This window comes from Lepidochelys kempii, chromosome 27 (genome assembly GCF_965140285.1).
Source record: "Lepidochelys kempii isolate rLepKem1 chromosome 27, rLepKem1.hap1, whole genome shotgun sequence".
Lineage (NCBI taxonomy): Eukaryota > Metazoa > Chordata > Testudines > Cheloniidae > Lepidochelys > Lepidochelys kempii.
The window spans coordinates 18,681,493-18,708,979 of NC_136406.1; the positions used below are offsets into that span (position 1 = coordinate 18,681,493).

General features: G+C 42.9%; 2 protein-coding genes and 1 long non-coding RNA gene across 7 annotated transcripts in view; 1 reads left to right on the top strand and 2 right to left on the bottom strand.

The window, feature by feature from the left end:
- On the top strand, window positions 1–21,661 carry LOC140903925 (G protein-activated inward rectifier potassium channel 1). 2 transcript variants are annotated; one of them, XM_073325903.2, is made up of 3 exons: window positions 1–1,280; window positions 17,937–18,153; window positions 19,829–19,944. In XM_073325903.2, the coding sequence occupies exons 1-3, from the start codon at window positions 630–632 to the stop codon at window positions 19,831–19,833; spliced, it is 873 nt and encodes a 290-aa protein (XP_073182004.1). In that variant the 5' UTR covers window positions 1–629; the 3' UTR covers window positions 19,834–19,944. The 2 variants fall into 2 exon arrangements, with proteins under 2 accessions (XP_073182004.1, XP_073182003.1); XM_073325902.2 differs by having other exon boundaries at window positions 26–1,280; window positions 19,855–21,661.
- Window positions 1–27,487, bottom strand: part of MPP3 (MAGUK p55 scaffold protein 3) — a 111,564-nt gene that overhangs the window by 73,282 nt on the left and 10,795 nt on the right. The gene's annotated exons all lie outside the window — the stretch shown is intronic.
- LOC144929913 (uncharacterized) overlaps window positions 13,636–27,487 on the bottom strand; it is a 24,312-nt gene continuing 10,460 nt past the window's right edge. Inside the window, exons 2-3 of the long non-coding RNA XR_013635078.1 lie at window positions 15,162–15,249; window positions 13,636–13,719 (exon numbers count right to left, since the gene is read on the bottom strand). This is a non-coding gene — a long non-coding RNA (uncharacterized LOC144929913). The remainder of the gene's footprint in view (window positions 13,720–15,161; window positions 15,250–27,487) is intronic.

Below are 27,487 nucleotides of genomic sequence, written 5' to 3' on the forward strand. Positions count from 1 at the left end.
CGCAGAATAAATCCCGGAGAGTCAGACCGGGTGGGGGGTCAGAAATTCTTCACTTCCCCCACCCCTCTGATAACCAGCGTGAGGGGAAGCCCCGGCTCAGCCCTACTCCGGATTCTCTGCGGCTGGGTAGCTCTCTTCCCCGGTCCGTGGCTTCATGAATCTGGACGTGCCTCCTCCCCAGGTGATCAGACAGCAGGAGCTGCGCTCGCTGATAGGTGCAGAGGCTTGGGGGGCGCAGATCAGACACGGGTAGGGAGGGGGGGTGACAGCCCTTCCCCGCCCCCAACGTTCACATCTCAGCCACTTTCCTGCGGGCTCCACAACCTGCCGAGCCTCGGCCGCGCGGGCTGAGCCTCTCTCTGCTCCGCTCCTGGGCTGCAGCGCCGACGGGAGGCAGCGCTCCCGGGAAGGTGGGGCGCTCAGGGAGCGGAGCCCGGCTCCGAGGCGTACCGGACAAAGAAAAGGCGGACCCCCGGCGGGCACCGTTCGCCCCCCGCAGGGGAGAGATCCCTGCGCTCCCGGACTCCGCTGCTGCAGGCAGCCCTGCGCGGGGCGCCCCAGACAAAGGGCCTGTCTAGCCGGGGAGCTATCCGCCGGCCCGCCCCCGGGTCTCCGGCCCTCGGCGCGGCATGTCGGCAGTGCGCAGACACCTCTGGGACGAGTACCAGGCAGTGGGCTCCGCCCGGGGCAGCGCCCGCAGGAAGCGGCAGCGCTTCGTGGACAAGAACGGGCGCTGCAACGTGCAGCACGGGAACCTGGGCGGCGAGAGCAGCCGCTACCTCTCCGACCTCTTCACCACGCTGGTGGACCTCAAGTGGCGCTGGAACCTGCTCATCTTCCTGCTGACCTACACGGTGGCCTGGCTGGTCATGGCCTCCATGTGGTGGGGCATCGCCTACCTGCGGGGCGACCTGCACCGCGCCCACGACCAGAGCTACTACCCCTGCGTGGCCAACGTGTACAACTTCCCCTCCGCCTTCCTCTTCTTCATCGAGACCGAGGCCACCATCGGCTACGGGCACCGCTACATCACCGAGCGCTGCCCCGAGGGCATCGTGCTCTTCCTCTTCCAGTCCCTGCTCGGCTCCATCGTGGACGCCTTCCTCATCGGCTGCATGTTCATCAAGATGTCCCAGCCCAAGAAGCGAGCCGAAACCCTCATGTTCAGCCGGGCCGCCGTCATATCCCAGCGGGACGGCAGGCTGTGCCTCATGTTCCGAGTGGGCAACCTGCGCAACAGCCACATGGTCTCCGCTCAGATCCGCTGCAAGCTCATCAAGGTGAGCCGGGGGGCACAGGGGCCGGGGAGCGGGGATGGCTTTGGCGACGAGTTAGCCTGGATGGGGACTGGACTGGAAAAGAGTCTCCAGAGGGTTAAATCACAGGAGACTTCTCCAGCAGTTAGAGGCAGCAGTGACTTTATCAGACCCGTGCCACAGGCCTGCTCTGTCCTTGGAGCTTTGCCTCAGAGGTTTGTACAATGGATGGGACCGGGCAGCCTGTCTGATTCTCAGTGGGTTAACCCTTTAACCATCCTCCAGTGACACTTAGCTTTACAGTGAGGCAAAACCCAGTGGGTGACCGCCCCCCTTACGTTCTTTGCCCCTTTGGGATTGTGCCGGATTTTCACCTGGGCGGTGACACTTACACCTTCCCTCGAACGCCAGCGATTTATGCAGCTGGAAACTCGGTTCTGTTCACTAGTCTCTGAGGCTGAATGTTTGTTTGGTGGGCCAGGGAGAAGGATGTAGCACCTGTAGAGCACTCTGAAGCAGCTAAGTGGGAATCTTTTTCAGGGTGCTCAGAAAATGAGTGAGAGAGTTGAATATGAGAGGAGTTGAAAATGGAAGTCTGAGGGAAGGATGAAAACCTTATTTTGGCCCAAGAAATTGGGAGGGGACATTTGCATCCTGGTGCCTTCAGTGGTGGTGGTTTTTGTTTTTGTTTTGTTTTTTTAAGTCAGAAACACAAACCAGTGCAACTTTATAGAACCTTCCAGGGAGCACTTCTCTTTTCCGCTGTATGTTGTGAAACTGAGGAAGACATTAATCAGCAGCTATTCAATTACCACTAGGAAATTGTGACAAACAGGTCCAGATACCCTATGGGTGAACAGCAGGGCTGAACCTGCAGGGATCGTGTACAATGTTACTGAGTTTGTAAAGTAAGGGGTCTTTTTTATGAGAGCTTGTAATGATCTGTACTTGGGAGTCATTAGGAGATGCGTACAGGTCACTTGTAAAACACTGTAATTGTAACTAGGATGCAACTGCAGTTTCATCTCACAACAGGGAATGAAATAATCAGGTAGGGCCCAGGCTAGTTGTTTTCACAAAACTAAGTTCAAGCACCTAGCATCCTACAACCTAGGGAAAGACAATACTGGACCATTAAGGTCCTGTTAAAAGTGAAATGTATCCAGAAACTGAAGGCCAGCATTTAAGCAAGGGTGCTGTCCCTGAAAGATTGGATGCCATCTAGGACATACAGCATGCTTGGAAACTGTTCAGAGGCAATAGGAAAGGTGTATTAGAAAAGGAAATTTAGCTAATATAGAAGTGTAAAGCCTGAGATTTTGTCTTTGTTTATGTTCTGTGTAACTTGTATGTGTTCGCTTTTCCTTACTATTTCATCTTTGAATCTATGATTTCTTTTCTATTAAATTTTTTTTGTTTTGTTTTTTTTATCCCAAGCAAGTCTCTGGTATGCAAACTGTGTGGAATATGTGTCCCTAAGTGAACTGCGAACTGGGTTCAGGTTTTACTCTTTGGGGCATGACAAACTAGAGGGCAAAAGTCTGAATATCTGGTAGTTAAGAAATCAGGGAAACTGATTTGGGGGGGCTTGGGATCAGAAGGGTTAGTGAGGTCACCCTGCAAGAAATAAAAGGGTAGGTGGAAGCCAGGGTTGAGATTTTAAACTTGTAGGCTGGCTACTGGTGTCAGAACTCTAAGCCATAACAGCATAGCATTAAGGCATCCAAAGCTTCAAAGCAGGTGCTGACAGAACCCCTTACTGGGTGATCCCCAGAAATGTACTATTTGTTACTTGCAGGTGTTTGGAAATATAAAAATGATTAAAAACTGATATTCATAGTATTAATCATAGAAGTAATATGAACCATTACAGAGAATAAACCCCAAAGCTTCTCTGCTTTACACTTGGATGCAAGTTTCTTTAAGAGAGTTAGCCTGTTTTTTTGACCCATCCTGTAAGGATTTTCCTATCACTGTTAGAGATTTGCACATTGGCAAGCTTTGTTCTGTTTTCTCATGTAACAGTGTCTTCTTAAAACACAAGAATAACATGGAAGGATAAAATACTAAAGAAAGAGTCCATCTCTAAAGAGCAGAGACTAACAATTTCTGCAGATGAGTTAGATGGGATTTTCCATTTTTAAAGTTATGCTGAAATTCACAAAGAGACTCCTTTAGGATGATTTTATCAGTAAACCAGTACAAAACTAAGCATTATTGAGGGGTGAAATCTCTTGATTCCAACTAAAAGATGAACTAGTACTCTTCTATGAATACCAGCTACAGTAAGCATGTTTTATACCATTAATCTGACAGGAGATAAAAGACAAAAAACTTACTGTTCCATCCCGCATTTCTGTTATCATTTGAGGGAATTTGCTAACTAGTTTGGCCAAATAAAAGAAGGAAAATTGCTGCATGCAGTTTGATTATCAAAATGTGGAATTTTTGGATGGGGTAGTAGTTAGTAACCAAGGGGGAGTATTATATTAACTAGACCCTAGTCTATGGTAACATTGGATTCAGCAGTCTCCTGATCTTCCGCCCTCAAGAAACCTTTGAATCAAACTCATCTTTGGACAAATCCTGTAGTTTGGCACACAGACTGGCAATTTATATATCAACAAAAAAGGCAGATTTCTATGTTTGTGCCATTTCAAAGCACTCTGCACTTAAATCCAGATAAATGAATTTATTCTGTGAATTCAGTCAAAGGTCTGAATATAGTTGTTAGGAAACAGTGTTTAGGAAACTTTCTTTGGAACTTTATGTCCAACTGTTTTACAGTCCAAGCTACAGTAGCAGGGGCTTGACACCAACTGGAAATCTCCTGACTTCTAAGCATTGCTGGTGTAGACTTGATAGAATTTAAGTTTTGTCTCTTTACCATTTTTATTGATGATATTGTTCATTTTAAGCATTTTTTCTATTAGTATCTAAATTTTCACAGTTGTAGGAAGTTAGTGGTAGCTCAGACAATTATTTAATGCCAGACACTGAGATTCAAAAAGTTAAAGCTTTATAAGCTGGCTGTTTTAGCAGAGCTGTAAATGTGTGCTTTTTGCAACATTCATTACAACATGTTGTATACAGTAAGGTGGGACTCTAATAAATTCTCAAGCAGCATTTTTCTTGCTTTGCTTATCTATAAATTTCTATGATAATTTATGGAAATATTTTTTCATCATTTTGTGTGTTCACTGAAATGACATTTATGGCCATTTATTGATAAAAATCCAATCCTTCCAAGCCTAAGTATGAGAGAGCTTCCTTGCTTACATCCATCCATCTGCAATTCCTTTTACAGAAAAAGGGATTCCCATGATTCCTGTTGACAAACATTATGCAAATTATATTTTGATTAAATCTGTATATTTAAAACAAGAAATTGTATTATGGAAACAGTCTGCATTGCAGACAGTTTTATTTATTGGGATGGGATCCCATTGTACTGGGTGCGTACAGAGTAAGAACAGGGTCCCTGTGCCAAAGAGTTCAGAGTCTAAAAAATTTAAAAAAAAAACAGACTGGTTATTTGGGAAGGGATACAGCCTACCTGTAAATGGCAGGGATGAAGGCTAGCGCTGCTTATTTTTTCAGAGTCTTTATTTATTTATTTTGCAGGGGAAGTGGTAGGAAATGGTATTAACAGAAGAAGGGAGAGAAGAGATGGGATGGGATGAGGAGAAGGTGAAGAGTAGAGCAGCGGAAAATGGAGTGGCAATGATTGATTTAATGATTCTAAGGAAGGGAAGGAACGAGAGGACAATTGACTTTAAAATACCAGACTTTAACAATCTCAGAGAAATGGTAGGTAAGATCCCATGGGAAGACAATCTAAGGGGAAAGGGTGTTCAAGAGAGCTAGCGGTTTCTTAGGGAGACAATATTAAAGGCACAACTCCAAACTATCCTGATGCGAAGGAAAGATAGGAAGAATGTTAAGAGGCCAATATGGCTCCATTAGGAGCTCTTTAGTGACCTGATGATCAGTAAAGAATCCTACAAAAAGTGACAGGTTTCAGAGTAACAGCCGTGTTAGTCTGTATTCGCAAAAAGAAAAGGAGTACTTGTGGCACCTTAGAGACTAACCAATTTATTTGAGCATGAGCTTTCGTGAGCTACAGCTCACTTCATCGGATGCATGGACAAATTGCTGAGGAGGAGTACAAAAGAATAGCACAAGTGTGTAGGGACAAAATCAGAGAGGCTAAGGCACAAAATGAGTTGCACCTAGCAAGGGACATAAAAGGTGGTAATAAGGGGATCTTTACGTATATTAGGAGCAAGAGAAAGACAAAAGAAAGTGTAAGTCCTCCACTTAGTGGGGAAGGAGAGCTAATAACTGACAACATTAAGAAGGCTGAGGTGTTTGATGCCTATTTTGCTTCAGTCTTTACAAAATTAATATTAACAACAAGGAGAAAGGAATGCAAGCCAAAATAGGGTAAGAACAAGTTAAAGAATATTTAGATAAATTAGATGTATTCAAGTTGTCAGGGCCTGATTAGATTAATCCTATGATACTTAGGGAATTAGCTGAAGCAATCTCAGAACTCTTAGCAATTATCTTTGAGCACTCCTGAAGGATGGGTGAGGTCCCAAAGGACTAGAGAAGAGCAAACATTGTACCTGTTTTTAAAAAGGGGAAGAAAGAGGACCCCGGGAATTATAGACCAATCAGCCTAACTTTGATACCTGGACTTGGAAAGATATTGGAACAAATTACTAACAATCAGTTTGTAAGCACTTAGAGGATAATAGGGTTCTAAGAAATAGTCAGCATGAATTTGTGAATAACAAATCATGCCAAACCAGCCTAATTTCCTTCTTTGACTGGTTTACTAGCCTAGTGGATTCCTTTAGGATGGTTTTATCAGTAAACCAGTATAAAACTAAGCATTATTGAGGGGGTAAAATCTCTTGATTCCAACTAAAAGATGAGCCAGTACTCTTCTATGAATACCAGCTACAGTAAGCATGTTTTACACCATTAATTTGACAGGAGATAAAAGACGACAAACTTACTGTTCCACCCAGCATTTCTACTATCATTTGAGGGAACTAGTTTGGCCAAATAAAAGAAGGAAAATTGCTGCAGGCAATTTGATTATCAAAATAGTGGATGGGGGAGCAGTAGGTGTTATATATCATGATTTTAGTAAGCTTTTTGACATAGTACCACATGACAAACTCATATGCAAACAAAGGAAATGTGATCTAGATTAAATTATTATAAGGTGGGTGCACAACTGTTTGAGAGACCTTACTCAAAGAACAGCTATAAGTGGTTCATTGCCAAACTGGGAGGCTGTATCTAGAGGGGTGCCGCAGGGGTCAGTCCTAGGTCCAGTATTAGTCAATATTTTCATTAATGACTTGAATAATGGAGTGAAGAGAGTGCTTACAGAATACGTACATGACACCAAGCTGGGAGGGGTTGAAAGCACTTTGGAGGACAGGATTAAAATTCAAAACTACCTTGACAAATTGAAGAATTGGTCTGAATTCAACAAGATGAAATTCAGTAAACAAGTGCAAAGTACTTCATTTAGGAAGAAAAAAATCAAATGCACAACTACAAAATGGTGAATAACTGACTAGGTGGTAATACTTTTGAAAAGAATCTGGGGTTTTATAGTGGATCACAAACTGAATATGAATTAACAATGGGATGCAGTTGTGAAAACTAATATAATTCTGGTGTGTATTAACAGGAGTGTCATATGTAAGACATGGGAGGTAACTGTCTTGCTGTACTTGGCACTTGAGGCCTCAGCCGGAGTACAGTGTCCAGTTCTGGGGGCCACACTTTCGAAAGATGTGGACAAATTAGAAAAAAGTTTTAGTAAACTTGACCTATGAGGAAAAGTTTTTAAAAAGGGGGCATGTTTAGTCTTGGAAAAAGACTGGGTGGTAGGGTGGAACCTGTTAACAGTTTTCAAATATGGTAAGGGCTGTTCCAAAGAGGATGGTGATCAATTGTTCTCCATGTCTATTGAAGGTGGGACAAGAAGTAATGGGCATAATCTGCAGCAAGCAATTTTAGGTTTGACCTTATGAAAAACTTTCTAACTATAAGAGTAATTAGGCTCTGGAACCAGCTTCCAAGGGAGATTGTGGAATCCCCATCATTGGAGGCTTTTAGAAACAGGTTGGATAAACACCTGTCTGGGACAGTCCAGATTTACTTGGTCCTGCATCAGAGCAGGGGGTTGGGCTTGATGACTTCTTGAGGTCCCTTCCATCCCTATGTTTCTATGATTCTGCAATGTGAAAGTAAAACATGTAATTGGAGCAAAGTTTACAGTCCAAAGAAGTCTAAGTGTAGCTGTCCATTGTAAAGTCAGGGTTTAGCAGCTATTCGGTAATATATGCATTGTAGGTACCTGCGTTGATTCCAAACTCAGTGTGCATCATTGTGTCTGGCAACCTCCAAAAGCAGAAAATTCTGGAATTATGTTGTTGTCAGACTATGCTAGTAGGCTGATAAGGGCCCAGATCCTCAACTGCAGCTAAAGTGTGCTTGATGCAATTCTGAAGAAAGAGTGCTTAGCAGTCCTTTGTGTTCCCCTCCATACTATCCTGGCTGAGCACTTCACGAGTCTCCTAACATATGTTTAGAGTAGCCTGAAGGTATCTTTACGTTTTCCAGCTATCCCTTGCTCCAGATGGCAGCTGGGGCACACAAGCACCTAGGTCACACTCTTATCCCAAGCCATACCCCCCACTCCAGTTGTGGGGTGGGTGGAGGGTTGGCATGGACCCTGCAGTGGCTCTGCACCATCTGAGGTCCCCCATGTGCTGGGGGACCCTCTTGTGGCTAGTAAGTCAGCTTTTGGGCAGCTTTACACTGGTGGAGTGATACATGTATAATATATCACTCATAATTTATGGACACTCCAAGATGGTGAGTTTACTCACATCCTTAGTGCCACATTACACTCTTATCATACCAGAAAATGACACAGTTACCAAGAAGGTCCTGTGTTTCTTGCAATTTGTGCTCTTCCAATTGTGCTTTGTCCAGTCATGCTGACAGCTGATCTTGCTTCACTTCTCTTGCACATGATTAGATGGAGCTTTAATTCTATCAGAGTTAAGCAATGCTGAGAGATATCCTTTATCACACTTTTATACTTTTAAGGGGACCCATATTTAGCCAATGAACACAATGTTTCCACACACAGTTTCAGTGAGGGACAGGAGTTCTGAAGGCTTTGCTGTTTTAAAAAGGTATGTCTATCTAAAGTGTGATATTTTATTGGATGTGTGCTGTTTGTCCCAGAGCACTCAGATTACAAAAGTGCCATCATATAACGGTGGCTGATTACTCATCTGTGGTATGTGAAGCTGCCTAGCAACATTGCTGAATAGTATAATGTTGCAATAGAGATGCCAGAATCAGCTTTGGAGTGAATTGTAGACAACTGTATTGTGATGGGTTGCAGTCACCTTTTTGAGCACCACTTTACATGCTAGCATGGTGTTGCTGCTCTCTGCAGCTCCCAGCACCCTCTGCATGCTGTCAGTCAGCCTCTGTGAGTCTTCTGTAGCTCAGCCCTCCAGCCAGGTGTCACAGTTCAAAAGCCTTCCAGGGTATAACAGACTCAAAATAGAAGCAGTTCCTTGCCCTTTAGGCCAGTTATAACCAAAATTGTTTCTCGCCCTTCTGGATGAAATTCCCTCTCTGAAATTGAATCTTGAACTCCTGCCCCCAACTGTGGCCAGTAATGGGCACTGGCTCGCTGGCTCCTCTGGCTGTGACCTCAGCAATGTCCTTCCTTGCTTCTCTGGCTCCAGCCAGGAGCTGCCTTGCTGACACTGACAGCAAACAGATCCTTTTATTTTGGCCTTCTGGGCCTGGATTGACTGTTGCTGGTCTCCAGCCCTTCTGGTGGCTGGAGAACCAGATCTAGGGTGACCAGACAGGAAATGTGAAAAATCGGGACTGGGGTGGGGGGTAATAGGAGGCTATATAAGAGAGACCCAAAAAACTGGACATCTGGTCACCCTAACCAGATCTCACTGGTTCCCAATATGGCTGCTCTTTTTCTCATAGAGAACTGTTTCATGGGGAGGAGTTCAGTAGGGGGCCCCAAAGGCTGGTATGCCCCGTCAAACATATACAAAAGAGGGTTACAAAAACCAAGTCAGTTTGTTTCAGCTTGCACTTTTTCAGATTGTGACAGGGTCAGGACAGACGGCTACAGGAGAGTGCAGGAAGGAAGGTATATTAGCCTCAGGATAAGCAGGTCCCTCTTCCCCTGGTAACTAAGCAGGGGTTACTTCAGGTTAATTAGGACACCTGGACCTAATTAAGCTGCCAGAATCCCCCGGCCAGTCAGTGTGGGTGATGGGCATTGAGAGCAGAGGCGAGCTGTTGGAGAGCGGTGTGGAAGCTGACAAGGACCAGGGGAGAACCCAGCAGGCATAGAGATTGGGGAGAAACCCTACCCTAAACAGGAGCTAAGGACCCTTCCAGGTCTAAAGATCTGAAGAAAAGGACCCTGCCAGAAGGGGAGAGACTGAGCCGTGCATTTGGTGTGGTGCTGCCACACCTGTAAGGGCTACCAGAGACTAGGGGAACTCCCTCCCCTGGCAGGAGGGTCGAGAGGAACCCCGCCCAAGCAAAGTGGGGACAATAAGACAAGGGGAGTGGGGAAGTAACCCAGGGAAGTAACCCTGGGAACTGGCAGCATGAGGTGGCTACTTGTTGGGACCTGGAGTAGAGGGCGGGACTGGGCCCCACCTCCCACCCCCTTTTCCTCTCACTGGATGTCCACCGAGGAGGCCAGAAGCCCCAGTAAAGCAGTAAGGGCCTAGCAGGACCAGAAACAGGAGGGGTGCTTGGAGACTGAATTTCCCCACCCACTATAAACTGAGGGGGGGGGGAATTCTGAGAGATGAGACACTATCCTGACCCACTGCTAGAAGAAAGCACGGGACCCACCGAGGCGGAGAAGAAGCCCTGTTACAAGACATTCAAGTCAGTTTCATAGATTTCATAGATTCACAGAAGGGACCATTGTGATCACATAGTCTTATCTCCTGTATAACACAGGCCATAGAACTTCCCCTCAGAAATTCCTCTTTCAACTAGACCATATCTTTTTAAAACAAAATCCAGTTTTGATTTAAAAATTGCAAGTGATGGAGAATCCACCAGAACCTTTGGTAAGTTGTTCCAGTGGTTAAGTACCCTCAGTAGTAAAAATTTACATCTTATTTCTAGTCTTGAATTTGTCTAGCTTCAACTTCAAACCACTGGATCTTGTTATACGTTTGTCTGCTGGATTGAAGAGCCCATTATCGAATATTTCTTCCCCATGTAGGTACTTATAGACTATGATCAAGTCACCTCTTACCCTTTTCTCTGTTAAGCTGAAGAGACTGAGATCCTCAAGTCTTCCACTGTAAAGCAGGTTTTATAATCCTTTAATCATTCTAATGGCTCTTCTCTGAACTCTCTCCAATGTATCAACATCTTTTTTGAATTGTGGAGACCAGAATTCAGTATTCCAATAGCGGTTGCACCAGTGCCAAATACAGAAGTAATGTAATCTCCCTACTCCTACTCAATATTCCTCTGGCAATACATCCAAGGATTGCAATAGCCCTTTTTGCTACAGCATCACTCTGGGAACTCATGTTCAGCTGATGATGCACCATGACCCCCAAATCTTTTTAAAAGTAACTACTTCCCAGGAAGGAGTCCCTCATTTTCTAAGTATGGCCTATAGTCTTTGTTCCTAGATGTATGACTTATTTGGCCATATTAAAACACATAGTTTGCCTGCACCCCGCTTACCAAGCGGTTCAGATCACTCTGTATCAGAGACCTGTCCTCTTAATTATTTATCATTCCCCCAATATTTGTGCCATCTGAAAACTTTATCAGTGATTTTATGTTTTCATCCTGGTCATTGATAAAAATGTTAAATAGCATAGGGCCAAAAACTGATCCCCACAGGACCCCATTAGAAACACACTTGCTCAATGGTGATCTTGAGACCTATCAGTTAGCCAGTTTTTAATCCATTTAATGTGTGCCACGTTAATTTTATATTATTCTAGTTTTTTAAGCTAAATGATGTGTGGTACCAAGTCACCTGCCTTACAGAAGTCTAAGTATATTACATCAACACTAATACCTTTATCAACCAAATTTGTCATCTCATAAAAAAAAAAAATCAAGTCCATTTGACAGGATCTATTTTCCGTAAACCTATGTTGATTGGCATTTATTATATTACCCTCCTTTAATTTTTTATTGAGTCCTGTATCAGCTGCTTCATTATCTTGCTTGTGAGAAGTGTCTGCCTGATAGACCTATAATTAGCTTGGTTGGCCCATTCACTCTTTTAAAATATTGGTACAACAGTACCTTTCTTCCTGTCTTCTGGAACTTCTTTGGTGTACCAGGAGTTACTGAAAATCAACATTAATGGTCCAGCAAGCTCAGTCAGCTCTTTTAAGACTCTTGATAGCAAGTTATCCAGAACTGCTAATTTAAAAATGTCTAACTTTAGTAGCTGCTGGATAATCAACTGAACATGAGCTCCCTGTGAGAGATTGTGGCCAAAAGCAGTAATGCAATACTTGGATGTATTAATAGGAGACAATCGAGTAGGGAGGTTATATTTCCTCTATATTTGGCACTTCTGTGACCTCTCCTGGAATACTGTGTCCAGTTCTGGTCTACACAGGAAGGATGTTGATAAACTGGGGCATGCTTCAGAGAAAAACCAATTGAAAACATGTCTAACGGCAAAAGAATCAAGGAGTTCCATCTGTTTAGCTTAACAAAGAGGAGGTTAACTTGCTCAGTTAAATTTCTGTTCCCTGTGTAGATAAGAGGGCTCTTCAATCTAGCAGACAAAGGTATAATAAGATCCAAAGGCTGGAAGATGACGCTAGACTGAATCAGACTAGAAATGAGGCACATTTTTAACAGAGAGGGTCATAAACCAGTAGAACAATTTACAAAGGTTGTGTGGATTCTCCATCACTTGAAATTTTAAAATTAAGAGTGGGATATTTTTCTAAAGAATACATACTCTAGTTCAAACAAGAATTAAGGGAAGACTTATGGCCTGTGTTATGCAGGAGGTCAGACATAGATGATCATAATGGTTCCTTCTGGCTTTATAATCCATAATCTGGCCTTGTCTCTCTCATGTTACTGCTGATTTACAGTCCCATGACCTCTGTGGTGGTTCTTCACTCTTATGGGTAGAGTTACAGACAGACAATTGTTACAGAAGGCAAAGTTTAATTAAAATCATAGACGATAGAAATGTAGGACTGGAAGGGACCTTGATAGATCATCTAGTCCAGCCCTCTGCACTGAGGCAGGACTAAGTATTATCCAGACCTTCCCTGGCAGATGTTTATCTAACCTGCTCTTAAAAACCTCCAGTGATAGAAATTCCACAACCTAAAGTGAGACTTTATTAACCTTTTTCCAAACTTGAAGAAAACTTGGGTGAGATGGATGGAGACCATTTGAGACCATTCTTATTTTTTATAAACCTGTTTGGTGTTAAAGTGTGAAAATATGATCTCTACACTTTTAAATATGGTATCTATTTATTTTGCATTAAATTGTATGATCCAGCTAATTTTTCAAGTCATTGTTTCAACTGGCATAAAACTCACTTGGATGAAGTTTAGTTGATAACTCAGAATTTTAAGATGATGATTTTTCTAGGGTTGTCAATTAATTGCAGTTAACTCACATGATTAACTCTAAAAATTAATCACAATTAACTGCAGTTTTAATCGCACTGTTAAACAATAGAATACCAATTGAAATTTGTTAAATATTTTGGATTGATATACAATTACAACACAGACTACAAAGTGTACCTTGCTCATTTTATATTTATTACAAATATATGCACTGTAAAAATGATAAAAGAAATAGCATTTTTCAATTCACATCATACAGGTACTGTAGTGCAATCTCTATCATGAAAGTACAGCTTACAAATGTAGCATTTGTTACATAACTTCAAAAAAAAAAGAAGTAAAACTTTAGTGCCTACAAGTCCACTCATTCCTACTTCTTGTTCAGTCAATTGCTAAGACAAACAAGTTTGTGTACATGTATGGGAGATAATGCTGCCCGCTTCTTATTTACAATGTCACCTGAAAGTGAGAACCGGTGTTCTCATGGCAGTTTTATAACAGGCATTGCAAGGTATTTATGTGCCAGATATGCTAAACATTTGTATGCCCATTCATGCTTTGGACACCATTCCAGAGGACATGCTTCCATGCTGGTGACGCTCATTTAAAAAAAAAATGCATTAATTAAATTTGTGACTGAACTCCTTGGGGGAGAACTGTATGTCTTCTGCTCTGTTTTACTCACATTCTGCCATATATTCCACGTTACAGCAGTCTCGGATGATGACTCAGTACCTGTTGTTCGTTTTAAGAACACTTTCACTGCAGATCTGACAAAACACAAAAAAGGTACCTGTGATGCCCTGTACCTCAGGGGGACACCCTACACCCGCATGTTCATCTTTATAAAATGATTGTGTGGTATCCAATGCAAAGTTTGTCATGTTGGGTGTCTTCAAAAGGCTCATAATGCACTGAGCATGGCTGTTATAGTGATGTTATAGTAAGGTTATAGGTTATAATTTCATGTGTATAGTTATGAGGCTGAAAATGTATCCTCATGGCTTAAAGCAAGCCCATGCAAAAACTCTCTGAGAACAGAGAGGCAGTTCAAACCTCATCAGCATATGGATGGGACAAGCCCAGCCTCATAGGAACAGTAGACACTGGCTTAGGCAGCAATCAAAGAATCTGTTAGACCCTCAGAGAGGTTGTCATCCCCTTCTTTTGGGCAGTTTGGGAATGCAGTGAGGTAATGCTCACCTGACTCTGAAGGAGGGGGAAAAGCCAAGAGGAAAGAAAGGACATGATAAAAGGGAGAGACATTTTGCCATGCTCTCTCTTCCACCTTCATCTACAGACACCACCACCAAGCGCCTGAAACCCTGATCAAAGGGGAGAGCCTGACTGAAAAGTAACCAGCCAACCTGTGGTGAGCAGCATCTAAGTTTTTAAGGATACTGAAAGTGTTAAGATCAGCTTAGAATGCATTTTGCTTTTATTTCATTTGACCAAATCTCACTTGTTATGCTTTGACTTATAATCACTTAAATCTACCTTTATAATTAATAAATCTGTTTGTTCTACCTGAAGCAGTACATTTAGTTTGCTCCCTTTGGAGCAAAAGCCTGGTACATATCAATTTCTTTGTTAAATTGATGAACTCATATAAGCTTGCAGCATCCAGCAGGCATAACTGGACACTGCAAGATGGAGGTTCCCAGGGTTGTGTTTGGAACTGGAGATATTGGCTAGTGTCATTCGCTTGCAAGTAGCTGGGAGCAGCTTACATGCCAGAAGCTGTGTGTGAACAGTCCAGGAGTGGGGGCTCTCACAGCAGAGCAGAGTAAGGCTGGCTCTCAGAGTCAAGGATTGGAGAGGCCTAGCAAATCACCGGCCCAGATAACACCAGAGGGGAACGTCACAGTACCAATGTGAGATTTCTAAAGATAGCTACAGCACTCGACCCAAGGTTTAAGAATCTGAAGTATCATCCAAAATCTGAGAAGGACAAGGTGTGGAGCATGCTTTCAGAAGTCTTAAAAGAGCAACGCTCCAATGCCGAAATTACAGAACCTGAACCACCAAAAAAGAAAACCGACCTTCTGCTGGTGGCTCCAGACTCAAATGATGGAAAATGAACATGTTGGTCCGCCCTGCTCTGGATAGTTATCGAGCAGAACCCGTCATCAGCATGGACACATGTCCTGTGGAATGGTGGTTGAAGCATGAAGGGACATATGAATCTTTAGTGCATCTGGCATGTAAATACCTTGTGATGCCGTCTAAAGCAGAGTCACGCGAATACCCGTTCTCACTTTCAGGTGACATTGTAAACAAGAAGCGGGAAGCATTATCTCCTGAAAATGAAAACAAACTTGTTTGTCTGAATGATTGGCTGAACAAGAAGTAGGACTGAGTGAACTAGTAGGCTCTAAAGTTTTACGTTTTATTTTTGAATGCAGGGGGGTTTTTGTACATAATTCTACATTTGTAAGTTCAACTTTCATGATAGAGATTGCACTCTACAGTACTTGTATTCAGTGAATTGAAAAATACCATTTATTTTGTTTTTTACAGTGCAAATATTTGTAATAAAAAATATATAAAGTGAGCACTGTGTGTTGTAACTGAAATCAATATATTTGAAAATGTAGAAACCAGCCAAAATATTTACATAAATGGTATTTTATTAACAGCACGATTAATCACAATTTTTTTTAATCGCCCTATTTTTTTCTAAATCAGTAGTTCAAGATATTTTCTTTAAAACATGGTAAGCCATTCAGCTCATGCTCAGTCTTACTAGTTTTGATGATAGATTAGATCAGATGTCGGCTACCAGTTTATGCTCATCCTGAGAGAACAGCAGCCGGCCAACTTAACTAAAGCTATGTACTCAACTGTTTGATACTGTAGGTCCTTTCAGGAAAAGTTATAGTACTTTTTTCAGTAGTCTGACTAAGCCTTCACACTTAGTCCTGGCTCTTGTGATTACCGTGGGGCAGAATTCTTGTTTGCTTTTAGTTTCTAGTGCTGTCAGTCTTTTAACCTTCACCCAGAATGTTTTTAAAAGTTGTCAAACAGCTGATATTCTTATTGATCTCATCAGCCATGGAGAAACTGATTCCTGTCAGAGAGGGAAAGCCTTGTTGTTTGGGATAAGAAGACATCACAACTTATTAGCAGGGAAAGAGACAAAAAATACATGAATATCTGAAGAACTAAAACAGACATTTAATATAGCTGAAATACCCCACCAGCTAATTAGCTGGTTATATAATTGCCAATCTATACCAGACATTCTAGCTTTTTATGGTATTAGTGGTGAGAAGAGGGAATTTGCCCATGCAGTAGTCACTTGTGGAAATTAAAGATGGAAAACTCCTGCTGGGCATCTAGTCCACCACATAGGGTGAAAGCTTCCATGGACTTCAGTGGGGCTATGACTTCATCCCAGGATTTAACAAAGGATCTAAAGAACAGGATGTCTCGTGATGACGACAGTAAACTTATAATAATAAAGCAAAGGCAGAAATGTGTATTAAATATTTGTTCTGTAGTTATGAATAATTATCCAGTTTCTTCCTATCATAGCAATAATAATGAAATAATTTCCAACCAGAAGTAACTAGGGAGGATGTTAAATAGGATTGGCAAAGTTTCTGAATGCTTAAAATCTGCAGGATCCAAATAACTTGCACCCAAGAAAAGCAATTGGCTGAGGAACTCTGACCAACTGATGTTTTTTTTTTTTAATAAATGTTGGCATATTGTAGAAGTTCCAGATGATTGAAAAAAGGTAACATTGTGCCAATATTTAAAAAGGGTAAATGAAATGACCTGTGTAACAATAGGAAGTTACTATAATACCAATTCTGTGCAAAATCTTGAAATGCTTGATACAGGCTGCAAGCCGTGAAGAATGCCAGTCAACATGGTTTTATGGAATAGGTCTTGTCAAACCTTTTTTTTTTAAGATTACAAGTTTGGTTGATAAATTGACATGAGTTCTGTAAAGCCTTTGAGCTAGTACCACATGACTTTTTAACTAAATAATATACAAAACTAATGTATCGCCTATTAAATGGGTTAAAATTGATAACTGGTAGATCTCAAAGTAATTGTTAATGAACCTCATCATTCATTTGGGTTGTTTCTTGTGGGGTCCCACTGGGATCTGTTCTAGGCCCAATGCTAATCGATATCTTTATCAACGGTCTGGCTGAAAATATAAAATCACTGTTAGCAAAGTTTGTAGATGACAGTCTGGTGGAGTAGTAAATAATGACCGGATCAGTTATATAGAGTGATCTAGGAGTGTCTAGTGTAATATGCTAGTACCTCCATATGATGATGTATAAGTAGGGGCATAGCGAGCAGATCGAGGGACGTGATCGTTCCCCTCTATTCGACATTGGTGAGGCCTCATCTGGAGTACTGTGTCCAGTTTTGGGCCCCACACTTCAAGAAGGATGTGGATAAATTGGAGAGAGTCCAGCGAAGGGCAACAAAAATGATTAGGGGACTGGAACACATGAGTTATGAGGAGAGGCTGAGGGAGCTGGGATTGTTTAGCCTGCAGAAGAGAAGAATGAGGGGGGATTTGATAGCTGCTTTCAACTACCTGAAAGGGGGTTCCAAAGAGGATGGCTCTAGACTGTTCTCAATGGTAGCAGATGACAGAACGAGGAGTAATGGTCTCAAGTTGCAGTGGGGGAGGTTTAGATTGGATATTAGGAAAAACTTTTTCACTAAGAGGGTGGTGAAACACTGGAATGCGTTACCTAGGGAGGTGGTAGAATCTCCTTCCTTAGAGGTTTTTAAGGTCAGGCTTGACAAAGCCCTGGCTGGGATGATTTAACTGGGAATTGGTCCTGCTTTGAGCAGGGGGTTGGACTAGATGACCTTCTGGGGTCCCTTCCAACCCTGATATTCTATGACATAAAGAACTGCTGTTTAAATAGTAATGTTATCAGAGATACACATTTAGATCCAGTCACAACTTCATATACTGCCGGGGGCCTAACTATCTTTTTGTCTTTAGTCCCGACAGACACCTGAAGGGGAATTCCTACCATTAGATCAATGTGAGTTGGATGTTGGATTTGGAACTGGAGCTGACCAGCTGTTTTTAGTTTCTCCTTTAACCATCTGTCATGAAATCAACCCCAGAAGCCCCTTTTTTTGTCTCTCTCAAAGATCGCTAAGAAGTGAGCAGTTTGAGATCGTTGTCATCCTTGAAGGAATTGTTGAAACTACTGGTAAGCTATTTGAACAAAGTGAATGGTCTGTCAGTGTTTCTCAAACTGGGATCTTTGTCATGACTCGCAGACCCCCTAGAGCTGGACTTGTCTAGGGCCACCAGCTCCTCTGATAAACTCATCCCCCTCCATGCTGCAAAACAGCTGTTCAGCAGCATGCAGGAGGGAGGGGGAGGGGGCAGAAAGAGGCGGGGAAGAGGAGGGGCAGGGGCAGGAAGAGGTGGGGCAGAGGAAGGGGTGGAGTGGGTATGGTGACCAGACGTCTCTCTGGCTGCTAGGTGCAGGGAAGGCCGGGGGGCTCTGTGTGCTGCCCCTGCCACGAGCGCTGGCTCCGTAGCTTCCATTGGCCGGGAACTGCGGATGGAGGCAGCAGCAGCGTGCAGACCCAGAGGGAGATGTCACTGCTTCTGGGGAGTCACCCGAGGTAAACGCTGCCTGCACCCCAACCCCTTGTCACAGCCCTGAGCCCCCTCCTGAACCCAAACTCTTTCCCGGAGCCTGCACTTCCTCCTGCACCCCATCCCTGAACCCTCTCCTGCACCCAAACTCCCTGCCAGAGCCATCACCCTGAACCCCCTCCTATGCCCCAACCCCCTGCTCCAGCCTTGAGCCCCCTCCTTGCAGTGGGGGCTGGAGTCGGGGCAGTGTGCCCCCAAACCACGGCTGGGACTGCTTGGTCCGGCTGTCCAGCACGGCTGAGGCTGCTTGGGCTTGAGGGTCCTCGAAAAATGTTTAAATCAAAATGGGGGGTCCTTGGGTAGCTAAAGTTTGAGAACCACTGGTCTACATATTGTATTATTTTAATATTGACACTTTCAGTTTGTCTTTAGTCCTAATATTTCTCTTAATCAGTGGTATAATATTGTATCAAGGCAGTCATTCAAAATTCTATTCTCCTGGAAAATTCGTATTGGCTGTTTCCATCAGCCTAACCAGGGTAAGCTTGGAATAGATTTTGTGCCTGAGCGAAAATGTTTTCATGATCAATTTACAAGTGTGCATTAAAATATAGTAATCTATGAATCTGTGCCTTATATGAAATTTTTTGCCTCACTTAACTTTTACAATATAGCATACGTAACAATATCAGAGACAGTTGTAATATGATGTCAGCAGTGATGTTTTTAGGTGTGTGTTGGTGAGAAAGGAGCTCAGCATGCTATGGGGCAGTGTGTTAAAGAAATAAGAAGTTATTCATCTAGCTCTAGTTCCCGGCACTCTTAATCTTTGCTGGACAACTCTCTAAATTCAAGCCAGGAGTACAATCCTTAACCCTCACAGCCAGCTGACTAATGGGTCTTTCAGACCACTTCTAAGAGAACTTCCCAGACACTAGTACAGCTAAAGTAGCACACCATTACCCGTAGTAAGAGAATACTCCCTGAAGTGTATGTTACCTACCTTTTTATTATTTTATTTGTAATTACATCTCCCCACTATTCAAAATAAATTGGTTTGGTACCATGACAAGACAGAGTTAATCAAATATTTGTATAAGCAAATCTGACTAAGTACTTAGAAACACTATCTCAACTGTTAGGAAACTGGCAGTCACCAGATGGAGCAACACATTATCTCAATGTTGTTAGATGTAGAATAGGATTGATTTTTATTATGCAATCTTACCGTATATTCTCCTCCTACCATATGTTGATCTGTTTTTTCATTTTATAAGGTTAATGTTCCTGTCTGTTTATGTAGGAATGACGTGTCAGGCTAGGACCTCCTACACAGAAGATGAAGTTCTTTGGGGCCACAGATTCCTCCCAGTAATGTCCCTAGAGGATGGCTTTTTTCGGGTGGATTACTCTCAGTTTCATGCCACCTTTGAAGTCCCCACACCTCCTTATAGTGTTAAAGAACAGGAGGAAAGCCTGTCCCTTCCATCTCCTTTGAATACTCCTATCGGTAACAACCGAAACAGAAGGGAACACATCTGCTCAATTGACTGTATTGATATTTTAGAAGAGAAAACAAACAAGTTTCCTAGTAAATTTCAAAAAATTAGCTCCAGAAAGGAGGGTCTTCAGAGAAGAGTCCTGAGAATGAGTTCCAGCAATGTAGAGAAAGCTTGCAGTACTGGAGATCTCTTGAAAATTCAGCAGATAAGTTCTGTTACCAGCAATGAAGATGGTGATGAAAGGATACAACTGAAGGCCTTCAGAATCAAATCTGAGTCTTTGACTCAGTCTACTGGAGATCTTGAGGTACAGAAAAAGCCTCAAGGTATGCTCACCTTAGGGACAAGACTAGAGGATAATTTGCCTGCCAAACTTCGAAAAATGAATTCTGATCGCCTCTCCTAAATAACAGATGCAACAGGAGTTGTTGTTAATAAACTGCATTTTAGACTTCTGTCTTTCAGGATTATTTTGGAATACTACTGTGATGATTTGGTTTTGCCAAGGGATTCTTCATAAATAAAAATTTTCAAAATTAATTAGCATTTTTCTATAATATTCAATATAAATCTGATTTATGTAGCATGGTAACTGTTCAGGGTGCTATACAGTAAGTTCATTGTGCCAAATAAACTGGTCCCTGCTTTAAAGCTCTGTATCAGCACTACTGTAACAGTTTGGTCTGGTCTTTCATCCTTTCAGAAGTCTTTCTGAAATAAAAGGGACCAGATTCTCATCTATGACTAAAGTGCATAGTGCAGGTTGGGTGGGGGAGTGTTCAATGGCAGCATAAACCTCACCTTTACACTCTCCTGATCCTAGGGCTGCTGTGTGCAGTGTGGGTATTCTCCCCGTGACCCCCCCCCCCATCATATATTAGAATAGCCCTGTGTGTGGTCTAATCTATACCAATCTCTTAATACCCTTAAGGGACTAAAGCCATCACTGGGGAACAGTGTACCACAAAGATGCCACATCTCCTGTGCCAGCAATGGGGGGTGGAGCAGCAGGGGCTATAGGAGCTGCTGAGCCACTGGAGGATCCATTACACTTATTGTGAGCCTCCCAGGGCTGGATGCACCTGTTCTAATGGCCAGCAGCCAGATTGATAAAAGGATTTGGCCAAAGAAGTATATTAAGAAAAAGTAAAAAAAACTTTTCTCCTACCTCTAAAAGAATTAAATCTGAAATTTGATAAGATGTACTAAAAATAGTTGGTGAAACTGGCCCTGAATACTACAGTCCTATGATATGAAAAGAGTGTGGGTGACCAGCAGTGTCTTAAACGCACGAATAAAAATTATATTTTGACTTACTAAATTTTAGAAAATGGTAAGAACTGGGCTCATAGTTTGTTCTTAACATCATTAGTTCCATAGTTATCGAATAATCAAATGTTTGCTTCAGTTTCTATTCTAGAACTGTTATTCATCTTTTTCCTGTGGAAAAATGACTTGTTTCCAGCCTATAGTAAGCAAACAATCATAACTAACTATTTAATAAAATAATACTTAGTACTTACTGTATATGATGCTGAGTACTTGTGGCACCTTAGAGACTAACCAATTTATTTGAGCATAAGCTTTCGTGAGCTACAGCTCACTTCATCGGATGCATACTGTGGAAAGTGTAGAAGATCTTTTTATACACACAAAGCATGAAAAAATACCTCCCCCCACCCCACTCTCCTGCTGGTAATAGCTTATCTAAAGTGATCACTCTTACAATGTGTATGATCATCAAGGTGGGCCATTTCCAGCACAAATCCAGGGTTTAACAAGAATGTCTGGAGGGGGATAGGAAAAAACAAGGGGAAATAGGTTACCTTGCATAATGACTTAGCCACTCCCAGTCTCTATTCAAGGAGAGAAAACCTGGATTTGTGCTGGAAATGGCCCAACTTGATTATCATACACATTGTAAGGAGAGTGATCACTTTAGATAAGCTATTACCAGCAGGAGAGTGGGGTGGGGGAGGTATTTTTTCATGCTTTGTGTGTATAAAAAGGTCTTCTACACTTTCCACAGTATGCATCCGATGAAGTGAGCTGTAGCTCACGAAAGCTTATGCTCAAATAAATTGGTTAGTCTCTAAGGTGCACAAGTACTCCTTTTCTTTTTGCGAATACAGACTAACACAGCTGTTACTCTGAAACCTGTATATGATGCTGTGCTTCTTCAAACCATTCCACAACAAGAAGACAAATTCTACTCCGATATATTGATGCAATTTTATTGAAGTCAGTGGGACTGCACTGGTATATCAGAGCAGAATTTGGTCTATTAACTAATCATCACAGTACACTTGTGATAGAGCAACTCAAGCAGAGATTAAATGATTTGCCCATTGTCACAAAAGCAGATGGATCCCCAGTCAGGGTTAGAATTCAGGAGTTCCTGATTCCCTCTCCTGTGCTAATACCACTAAACCAATATGCTGCCCACGTAGAATGGAATGGACATGAGCAACACATCTCTAAGAACAACAGTTACGAAAGGTAGGTAACCGTTTGTCATGCTAGCACAATAGTCCTTATTTCTAAAGGATGGTTAAGTTACAGGCACTATAGGATTGATAACGTCCTTATTTCAACTATTAGGCATCAGTTAGTTATGTACAGAGACCAGAGCCAGTCCTAGGGCAGTACAGTATATTTGGAATCTCTTTGGTAATCTAAGCTCTGAGGCTGAGAATTGTGGCAGTAAAGTCACTTTCTATTTTTAGACAAGAGGAAGGAGGAAGACATTAACAGTTGACGTTCCCGGGGGAAGAAATATTGATATGCCTTTGCTGAAGAAAGGGAGGGAAAACATCTCCCAAGTTCTTCAGGAATTTGAACTGAAGTTCCAGAATATTTGCATGGTTAGGAAACAAATACTAATGAAAACTGGAAACATGTTAATAGATGGCTTAGCCTATGTCTCTGTTTTTGAACTGCTTGTACACATACTAGAACTGCAATGCTGTACTGTACATTGGAGGGAGGGGAAAAAATGATGATATAGGCAATGTGTTAACTGAAAAATTAATTACATCCAAGTATTCATTTTCCTTGCATTGTGTGGCAATTAGAAAAGGTGTTTGGACCTCATTTTGTGCAGTCTGGGGATACACTGCAACTAGAGATTGGGCAAAATTTGAAATAGATTTAATAATGGAGAGAATCAGGAAAAAAAACCCACCACAAGACCTGCGTCTTTTTGGATGACTTTTAAGAGGCAAGAAGAGTTTTACCAAGCCTTCCTTACCATGGGCATAGGTCTTTAATTTTCTTTAAAAACTCAAGAGCATAGCCACATAAATGCACAAGTCCTCCTTTTTATTTTCCCCATATGCTTACAAAAGAAATCAAATGTCAAACTACAATTCTGTTAGTTGATGCTGTTTAAAGAAAAGGAGTACTTGTGGCACCTTAGAGACTAACAAATTTATTTGAGCATAATCCAGTGAAGGGCAACAAAAATGATTAGGGGACTGGAACACATGAGTTATGAGGAGAGGCTGAGGGAACTGGGATTGTTTATTCTGCGGAAGAGAAGAATGAGGGGGGATTTGATAGCTGCTTTTAACTACCTGAAAGGTGGATCCAAAAAGGATGGATCTAGACTATTCTCAGTGATAGCAGACGACAGGACAAGGAGTAATGGTCTCAAGTTGCAGTGTGGGAGGTTTAGGTTGGATATTAGGAAAAACTTTTTCATGAGGAGGGTGGTGAAACACTGGAATGCGTTACCTAGGGAGGTGGTGGAATCTCCTTCCTTAGAAGTTTTTAAGGTCAGGCTTGACAAAGTCCTGGCTGGGATGATTTAGTTGGGATTGGTCCTGCTCTGGGCAGGAGGTTGGACTAGATGACCTCCAGAGGTCCCTTCCAACTCTGTTATTCTATGATTCTAAGTACTCCTTTTCTTTTTGCGAATACAGACTAACACGGCTGCTACTCTGAAACCTGTTTAAAAATCACATTCTTTAAATATAGAAACATAAGGAAAGTCTAAAAATTAAGACACAAAACATTAACTTGGACACAGTGCACATTGCTCATTTAAATTCTCTGGCTTAAAAGTTGCCTGCCGAAGATATTTTTAAAAATTAGGCTTGTGCCCTCCTTTTGCTTCTTTATGGTGAAGTAGAATGACTGGAGGAGCGGATTATCTTTTCCTTGAATAACTGTCTGTTGGTGATGGGAATTTATTATAAATGAGCTCAGGCAGATGTAAATATTGAAAGGCAGCAGAAAATGGAGCAGCTAGAGCTCTTTTCCCTTCCCTGTGATGAAAATAGATGTTTTATATACTCTAAAATTGTCTGTAAAGTACCTGAGTGAACACAAATCCTACACATTTAAAACCAGAAGGGATTATGGTAACAGTACTCATCCAAAAGGGCTTGAAAAACTATGTTTGAGTTTCCAGTTCTAGCCCTGCATGCACCTAGTCATTAGTTTGATAAGTAAAACCCACGCTGCTGCAATTTTATCTCTAGTATTGTGAAGAACAAACAAGCCTGTCTGTGCTACTATTCTATGTTTGCTTTATCTTATTGTGTACAATAATTAGTGCCCTATTAAATGAATTGATGTTTGCAATATGCTTTAAAAATGTGTTCTATAAATGCTGTGATTATAATAATAAGCAGGATATCGGACTGAGATATTGTACTGCAGATTAGTTTCAGCGGCCTAGTCCCCCTTCTTTATTACCAGATTCTAAAAGTATACAGACTCTGTGCTGTGTGTATTATGCCCCCCGTCCCGGACTGGTGTAACTACACAGATGTAGTTAAACTGATGGGGATTTTGCATCAGTGTAAAACAGGAGTACTGTAGTTACGCCTGTGCAAGTATTCCTAATCTAAATAAGCCCTTAGAGCCAATATTTCACAAGTAAGCATTGGGAAAAGGAAAAAAGAAAATTTCAAGCAGTGTAACTTTACCAAAATTATAGAGTAATTTTTTTTAAATTGTTTATCGGGTGGGGTTTTAAATGTATGTTATCCAATACACTGATCCAGCAACTAAAAATTGGGGTGAGTTCGTTGTTCATGGATCAGACCATTCAGTGGTCTAATAAGTTTTCAAGTATATAAAAGGCTCTTACAAGGAGGAGGGAGAAAAATTGTTCTTCTAAACCTCTGAGGACAGGACAAGAACCAATGGGCTTAAATTGCAGCAAGAGCGGTTTAGGTTGGACTTTAGGAAAAACTTCCTGTCGGAGTGATTAAGCACTGGAATAAATTGCCTAGGGAGGTTGTGGAATCTCCATCATTGGGGATTTTTAAGAGTAGGTTGGACACACATCTGCCAGGGATGGTCTAGATCAGAGGTGGGCAAACTATGGCAGGACCCTCCTGCCCAGCCCCTTTGCTCCTGGCCCGGGAGGCTAGCCCGTGGCCCCTCCCCTGCTGTTCCCCTGCAGCCTCAGCTCGCTGCGCTGCCAGCGCAATGCTCTGGGTGGCAGGGCAGCGAGCTCCTGGGGCAGTGCAGCTGCAGAGCTCGGCCTGACCCGGTGCTCTGTGCTGTGCAGTGGCTGCCTGTCCTGGTGTTCTGGGTGGCATGGCTGTAGCGCCACCAGCTACCAGTGCTCCAGGCAGCACAGTAAGGGGGTAGGGAGTCGGGGGGTTGGATAGAGGGCAGGGGAGTTTCGGGTGGTGGTCAGGGGGCGGGGATATGGATAGGGGTCAGGGCGGTCAGAGGGCAGGGAACAGGGGGGTTGAAGGGGGGCAGGGGTCCAGGGGGGGGCAGTCAGGAATGAGAGGAGGGGTTGGATGGGGGCAGTCAGGGGTTCTGGGGGCGGTCAGGGGACGGAGCGCTGGGATGGATAGGGCAAAGAGCAGGGGGGCTAGATAGGGGGCAGGGGCCAAGCCACGCCTGGCTGCTTGGGGGGGCACAGCCTCCCCTAACCAGCCCTCCATACAATTTCCGAAACCTGATGCAGCCCTCAGGCCAAAAAGTCTGCCCGCCCCTGGTCTAGATAATACTTAGTCCTGCCTTGAGTGCAAGGGACCGGACTAGATAACCTCTCAAGGTCCCTTCCAGTTCTGTGATTGTTTGCTGTGCTCCTATTGGCTAGAAGGGACTAGGAACAAAAAAAGATAACTGTTGAAACTAATGTTGTAGCTCTACCCTGTGCTTAGGCTGGAAACGGGTTCTTGGCTGAGGAGGTGTCAGAATTTAGAAACTGGTCAAATTATTGTAACCTCACTGGTTCAGAACTGTATATGTTTTAATAAAAGTTCCCATTTGATTTCCTTAATAAAATGCTGTTCTTTGATTCTTCTACATGCAGCTGATAATTGGGGCGCACTTTTTGCTAGTGGTAGATGGGTCAGGGTGGCTCCTCTCTCTGGCATGGCTAGTACTTTCAGCTACAACCCAGTTCCCATGCTGCAGTGGCTTCCGCTAACTGCCAAGCTCTGGCAGCCCCAAGCCTCTTTCTTCGTGGCCTCATAGGAGAGGGAAAGAGAACAAATGTGTGCATGTGAGAGGAGAATGTTGGGCTGATTGGGGAAGAGATGGAATGGACTGAAAGCAGTGCCATTTCTATGAGACCCTGCAACTTGAAATACTCCTCTTCTGATATGACAGCCCACATTTATTGACTTCTAGGCATACAGTAAAGCCAGTCTTTCCAAACAGGTGTTGGAGAGGACTGTGGTGTTTGGGACGCTTGGGGTAGGCAACAGAGTGGTTTTTAGATTATTTTTTGCAGCCTGGCTGCTTTGATTTTGGAGGTGACAGAAGAGGGGTGGGGGAGGAATGTATTTGCTGTTTTCCTTTTGTGTTTAAAGACATGGATTGCAATTTTTAATGGGGCTGGGGCTGAGAACTTGTGAAAACACTGTATAGTTTACAATATTGATATCCAACCCCTTCAGCCTCCGGGTCAAACATCTCAAAAGTCAAGAAGGGCCACACTCTACACATTGAGGTAGATGCTCTGCCTCCTTTGGCAACTGAACAGAGAACCTAATTACCCTGCTGGGGACTACCTGGGAATCTCCAGCAGGTGTAAAGCTGGCATATCTGATTCTGCACCACTTCTCCTAAAGCCTTTAGCACAGGGGGCATGTTAGGTTGGCAAAAGGCATCTTGGAGACTGGGAGGGGAAAGTAGTTGGCATTTGCTGCATTCTGGCTATTCCCCAACTAATTTATGGTCCTTTGGGGATAACAGCCAGCTGGTGTATGTTAGAACTGTCTCCAGGCTGCTCAAATCTGGATGGAACAATGGAATCAAGGAGCCATAACTGGTTCCCTTCCCCTCTTCTGGGATGCCCTAAGTGGCTGTGAGGAACCATCCTTTGCTGGTTAGGATCAGGCAGAGACAGTTGATCACCTATTCCCCTATCTTTAGGGCTCTCACAACCCAGCAATGGAGTAGCTTGAGGTTTTCACCTCCCTCCCTGTGATGTAGCACATAAGCAGTACATAGCTC

Coding starts and splice junctions, on each gene's coding strand:
- LOC140903925 (XM_073325902.2), top strand. CDS start 630: ATGTCGGCAGTGCGCAGACACCTCTGGGACGAGTACCAGGCAGTGGGC. Junction 1,281..17,936: donor TCCGCTGCAAGCTCATCAAG/GTGAGCCGGGGG, acceptor TTTTGTCTTTAG/TCCCGACAGACACCTGAAGG. Junction 18,154..19,854: donor AGGAATTGTTGAAACTACTG/GTAAGCTATTTG, acceptor CTGTTTATGTAG/GAATGACGTGTCAGGCTAGG.